The sequence below is a fragment of the Balaenoptera acutorostrata genome, chromosome 4, assembly GCF_949987535.1.
Source record: "Balaenoptera acutorostrata chromosome 4, mBalAcu1.1, whole genome shotgun sequence".
In the NCBI taxonomy this organism is placed as follows: Eukaryota; Metazoa; Chordata; class Mammalia; order Artiodactyla; family Balaenopteridae; genus Balaenoptera; species Balaenoptera acutorostrata.
Window position 1 is genome coordinate 133948238 of NC_080067.1, and position 6445 is coordinate 133954682.

Here is a 6445-nt window from a genome sequence, read left to right on the forward strand (position 1 = left end):
CAACTTATGATAATGTCACTATGGTTGTAGACTGTTGAAAGGATTAATTATGAAATGGTTTATGACTATGGATAGCATCTTACGAAATGCTCAATAAAAGTTGGTTGAATCCAAATCAAGTCTGTCCATCCTTCGAGGACCAATTCAATTCTACATTTACAATGAAGCCTGTATAAAGATACAGAGGCAGAATTGATGCTTCCTTCCTCTTTCCTTTCTAAGCCTTTGTTTATAGCTTAGTTACAGCATTTATTAGAGTTTTCCTAACATTAGAGTGATTTATGCATATATCTGCTTCCTCTCCCCTTGTGATAAGCTGGGCTGGGCAGGGACCAGGTATTTTCCATCTCGCTGCTTTCAGCTCCCTAAATGAGTGTCTCACACTTAGGACATGCCCAGAGGCATGTGCTGAAAGTGAGGAAGACAACAGTGAAATATGTCCTGTGTGCCGTGGTTTACTGTCTCTCATCTAATAGACTTCAGATTTTACGTAATATTCTTCACAATTAATTTAGATATAATTTACTTACAACATTATATTAGTTTCAGATGTACAACATAATGATTCAATATATGTGTATATTGCAAGCTGATCACCACAGTAAGTCTACTTAACATCCATCACACACATAGTTACAATTTTTAATTTTGGTGATGCAAACTTTTAAGACCTACTCTCAGCAATTTTCAATTCACAATTTATTTTTAAAATGTCAACTTGAGCTGCTGAATCTGCTCCCAGTCTTCCCATTTCTTAGACATTTAGCCTTCTGTTGGTTAGAATTGACCTATCGGCTATGATGCCTTGATAAGGGTTTGCTTTTGAATTTAAATGGGATTTGAACTCAAATATGTGATTGAATTAGTCAATCCAGTCTACAAGCAAATAAGAAAAAGCAGATCCGTTTCCTTCTTCCAAGCTTCCAGTCTTCCCCTAGGGCCCCCTATTGTCATAACCTTGCAAGGAGCCAGCTGTTAATTCTGGGTGGAGTCTCCACCACAGCATTATAAGGCAGAACGCAGATTGGGAGTCTGGGATTGACATGTACACACTGCTATATTTAAAATACGTAACCAATAGGTACCTACTGTATAGCACAGGGAACTCTGTTCAGTACTCTGTAATGGCCTAAATGGGAAAAGAATTTGAAAAACAATAGATACATGTATATGTATAACTGAATCACTTTGCTATACACCTGAAACTAACACAACATTGTTAATCAACTGTACTCCAATATAAAATAAAAATTAAAAAAAATAAGGCAGAATATAGAAGTGAGGTGTTAGCTGACACACAGTTGCCTGTTAACTGGCACACTGATGATTAATGAAAATGAATGAACCTCTTCTATTGTATAGTCTCGTAGCTGGTTCAGTTTCAATCCAATGCTTCCAAGCCATGAAAAAGTAAAGCTTTCATTAATGTTGTGCAGGGGTGAGGGAATGTTAAACAGACGAGATTGGGCATGTTCAGGGTGGTATGGTCATAGACAGGGAATGTTAAACAATTTCCCACTTTTTTTCTCAAGCAGGTAGGTGTTTTGTTTCTAAAGGAGAGTGCATCATCTCCAAAATGGGTTTAGGAGTGTGCCTTTAAGGAAACTATCTTAAAAGAAAAGAGGAAGCCAGGAACCAGAAAAGGATTCTGGAAAGCAATCATAAATCCTGGGGAGATCAGATTTCTACTGTTTGATGGCAGAAGTGGTATGAATTCCACCGTAAGTGCCACTCTGGAATGAAAATGGCTCCTCTTGCAAAAAAGTGACTGCTGCTAAATTTCCCTAATTAGGACAGCGCCTTGTGCTGGGGTACAGTTCTGACAGTGAAGCCTGTTAGTTTGATAAATGAATTACTAGCGCTATTCTGCTGATTCCTAGACATAACGCTCAAGGTGCCCTCGGCTAGTCAACAGGGGTGAAAAACATATCCTCACACATTTGCTTCATGCCTGAAAAACAAGCAATTTAGGAGAAGACATCTGGATACAGAATTTGAGCAGTGCTCAGAGCCCATCAAAACATGGATTTCATGGCTTGGCGTCTGGCTGCTAAGCAACGTACCTCTTACATTCAAAACAGAGATGTAAAAGTAGATCCTGGTGCCAACTCCGGGTATTTCTCATTGAAAAAAAATAGCCATGAAAGTTTTTCTTTAGGTCCTAGATATCTGATTTCCATGAAACTGAAGATCTCAGATCATTTCTCCTCTAGCCCTCTTGGTTTCCACATTCTGAAGTATTAGGCGGAGATTAACATTATATTTTAAAGTACTCTCAAATGAATGCTACATGAGTCTTGTAATATTTTTCTCAGCCCCCTAATTAATTGTGCTTTTAAAATTAGGTGCATACATTCATAATAATATGCTCTTCAAATATTTGGTTCTCATCAAGTTAGATGTATATACCAGAGGGCCAACCACAAACTAAATGAGATTTACTTTACTAAAAGTATGCTTCTGCTTGGCAAGGAGGCCAGGGAGGGCCCATGTAAAATATTTTCCATGTGTACACTAGTTTGAAAAATGAACGTTCTTATAATACTTATTAAAATTAAGATAGATGTTAACTTATTTCCCCCTTGCTTTATCTATTTAAAGGTACTGATATATTTCAAAGCTTGGAAAATAAGAATTGTTAACTACCCAAACAAAAAAACAAATCCAGAAAAAGCAAAAGACAGATCATTTTGAATCACTGACTAGTTTTCTTTTTTTCTAAGAAGCAATTAGGAAAATTATGGGGCAGGAACTAGGGAGCATTGGGGTCTTCTATTAATGTTTATGGAATGTGTATTTTTATTCAAAAATGAAAGTGAACCATGAAAATGTTCAAAATGAACACTTTGCAGTAGTATGCCTACAAAAGTATTTTTTCTTCTGTCCTTAGAGAACTTCCTTCCATAAACTCTCTGAAGCCTCCTTCTTGGCAGCCCCTAGTGATGTAGCAAAGCAAGAAATCCAGACATGGAAAGTTGTGTACCAAAAAAAAAAAAAAAAAAGACTTGGAAACCAAATAAGAAAGGGATAGTTTTACAGGAGAACTTCACTTCATATGGAAGGCTACAAAAATGAATGTTCTTCCGTTTTAAAGATTAATGCTGTGCAGAAAAATTAAGGGATGGTTTCCAGGAGATCACTTCATGAAGAGAAAGGTTTTCCATGGTGCAAAGCACTGTGCGTCACCCACTTCTCCCTAAACTGCTGCCCTCCGGCATCTTTATTTACATGTGGTTTACATCTGTGCCCACCCCGTGAACCACAAGTGTTTCTCCACTCCAAATTTATCAACACTTTTCCTTCATACCAGAGGTGCCTTAGTAAAAATAGGAGAATTAGGTGGTGGAGCTATGTGATTCTGAAACCTCCTGCAAGCCATCATTGAATTTCCTGTCCTAGTTCTGGTCGTTCCCTTCGTACCATGATTTTGCATAATATTTCAAAGCTTCTAATCCTTCTCTCTATCCTGGATGGATCTCAAACACTTAAAGAATGAGCTTTCAAAGTCCATTCTTACCAGGCATCTGAAAGCGTGACTCAAAACCGCCAATCAGAGTAGAGCTGTGAAAACTGAGGCTCAAAGCTCAAAACCAGTCCAGACTCCTTATCTGAATATCACACTTTTGCGGCGGTCTACGTAGATATTGTGTTCCTCCCAGAACCTCTGGGCCTATAAAGATCAGTATTTTTTCCCTTCCTGTAACCCCCTTCCTTAAAAGAGGGAAATCCTGGGAAAACATTCCTTCATGTCTTGACTCTTTGCCCAGATCTTTCCGCACTGGGGCTTCAGAAACATTCATCCAAAACCCAAACATGCAAGCTGGATGTGACCCTTGACTGGCAGCTGTGGAGGACGGAGCAGTTCTTGCCGTGCATTGGAGGACTAGGCAAAGGAGTTGCTAAGGAACCTTACAAGATTGGGTTTCTATATCCTCCTGGCCATCCCCAATCCCTTCCATCCAAGGAAGCAAGATTCCACCAAGCTGGATATGTAAGAACTCCATTAGGAAGCCAGATTGGAAAACAAGTCCTTCCTTTGGAAAGTCTTCCCTTGACTTATGTCTTGAAAGGGGTTCAAGTAAGAAGGTATGGACATTTACAAAGGAAGATGGTGGATAGAAGTGACTACAGTGAATGAATCATCAGCCCTTTCCATTAGGTTAGACAAAGTTATATCTTTGGGTTCATTAGAAAGTAGATGATCCCTGATTCCAAAGACAAACTCGCTTTCCCCCTTTTCTCATTTAACGACGCACATTTTCCCAAGCATTCTAGCTCCATTTTACCATATTTATGCATCTATGACTGCGTATCTCAGACTGGAGACATCCTGCCTGTTTGGCTGATTGTGTAAGCAGGTCTTGGTCATTTAAGGCTTGAATTGCTCCAGCTCTATCCCGAATACAGGAGCAGAGTTGGAGGCTGGCTGGGTTTCCTGCAAGAAGCAGGGAAGCAAACCCATGGGGCAGGCGGTTTGTGGGAGAAGCAAGGCTGTCAACAAGGCTGTCCCGTTGACCTACCTCCGTACTCCGGGGCTTGAACCACTCACCCAGGCGAGACCTACCTCCCGAGTAAACAGGATGGCCGCGTCGTAGTGCTCCTCGTGGTCATCCCCCAGCTGGTTGTGCTGGTGCTGCCATTTGCAAAAGTTCTTGAGCGTGGCGGCCGCGTTCTTGCTCACTTCCAGGCTCTTGTCTTTGTCGCCCAGCACCACCACCTTCACCACGACCAGGCGGATGTGGTTCTCGATGCTGGCGTGACTGTACAGCTTGTTGGCGATGGAGGCCAGGGTCAGGAGGTAATGCTGCAGGCCCTGGCCGTACATCCGCGCCATGGACGCGTCGGCCACCAGGAGCAGCTCCACCTGGCGGGCCCGGGAGACGGAGCGGCGCCGCCGCCGCCGCCACCACGTCTGTGGTCCCTGACTCCCATCGGACGAGGGAGCTGACTGGTCCGGGAGCTGCGGGGCCAGCGCCCAGCGTCGGTCCGGGCTGCTGTGCGCCGGGGGGCGCTCACGGGGCCCTGGCGGGGACGTGGGGGTCTCGCAGCTGGTGCGAGGAGGCAGGGCCTCAAAGCTGAAGCCCTCGCGGGTGTAGACGTGCAGGATCCGCGCGGACCCGTCCCCGTACACGCGCCCGGCCTCCGCCTCCGCCCAGGGCGCGCGCAGCAGCGGCTTCAGGGTGTAGCGCGCGTGCTTGACCGCGAAGAAGCCGTCGAGACCACCGCAGAGGTCAAAGACGGCCAGAGAGCGGGGGCTGCCGTCCACCGTGCCGCGATAGAAGCAGTGGCCCCGGTGGCGCCGGGTCGCGTTCGGCCCGCCTCCTGCGGGCACAAAGCCAGCGGCGCCCACCGAACCATCCCGCTCTAGGTCCAGGAGGAACCTCCGGTCGCCCGCGTAGATCAGGTAGCCCACCTTGCCGCCGCCCGAGTAGAGCTGGTCGACGTTCTGCACAAGACCGCGGCTCCTGCGCTGCGGCGCCAGGGGGTGAGGGTGGCCGGGAGGCTCGGCCGGCTCCTGCGCCTCCTCCCCCTGCCGCCGGCTGGGCTGGGCGGCCGCCGCAGCAGCCCGAGGCTGCCCGGCTTTATCCTGGGCAGGTGCCGCGGCGGCGCCGGCCGCGACCGGGGGCAGGCGGAGCGCGCACAGCAGCAGGGACGCCCACCCGAGCAGCATAGTGCGCTGCCCGCGGGGAGGGGCTGCGCGACGGGGACTTTATGGGTATTTGTTATTCGCTCTGGAAGTTACCGGGGCGGGAGGTGGGGACACACATACACTTGCTTGCAAGGTTGAGTCAAGTGTCGGAGGGAGGGGACCCGGCAGCAGCGCCAGCCGGTCCCAGCCGCGATGCCAGCGTGCGAACTTTTCTTTGTTGGTTTGGAAAATGTTTGGATTCGTGCTCCCAAAAGAGGAGAAAAAAAAAAAAAAAGAAAAAGAAAAAAGCCGGGTTGTGGAGATTCAGCAAGTACGAGAAAAGGGGAAAAACTCCAATCCAACCCCAGCCAGGACTGGGGCACCGAGAAAAGTAAGGAAGGTGCCGCGCACCAGGCGGGCAACTGGTGCGTGCTGCCTCCAGCCCCCTTGCTGCTCGGGACCCGCCGGCAGCAGGGGTTCCAAGCTCCGGAGCCCGCTTCCTTTCTTATTTTGTGGGTTTCCTTGACTCTACTGGAACCGGGAGGAAGGGAAGGAAGAGAAGAAAAAAGGCCATAAAAATTAAAACAAAAATGCAAGGGGCGGCCTGCGGCGAGCCAGCGAAGCTGCGCGTCCGTGTCCCTTCGGATGCAGTGTCTTCCTGCCCGCCGTCATCCCCAGTCGGCCGCTGCGAGCGCGGAGAGCAGCGCGAGCGCTGTGAAGATCCGAGGAGGTGGAACAATGAATTTATAGCGGCATGCCATCCTGCAATGGCAATTTCAACAATTCGTCACTGCAAGCTGCCTCTTAAAGGGAGAG

General features: G+C 47.2%; 1 protein-coding gene across 1 annotated transcript in view; it reads right to left on the bottom strand.

Annotated features, from left to right (window-relative positions):
- ADAMTS5 (ADAM metallopeptidase with thrombospondin type 1 motif 5) overlaps window positions 1-5944 on the bottom strand; it is a 49519-nt gene extending 43575 nt beyond the window's left edge. The window contains exon 1 of the mRNA XM_007164270.2: window positions 4565-5944. Coding sequence (XP_007164332.2) covers window positions 4565-5671 — 1107 coding nt within the window. The 5' untranslated portion in view covers window positions 5672-5944. The remainder of the gene's footprint in view (window positions 1-4564) is intronic.
- Window positions 5945-6445: the final 501 nt, after the last annotated feature.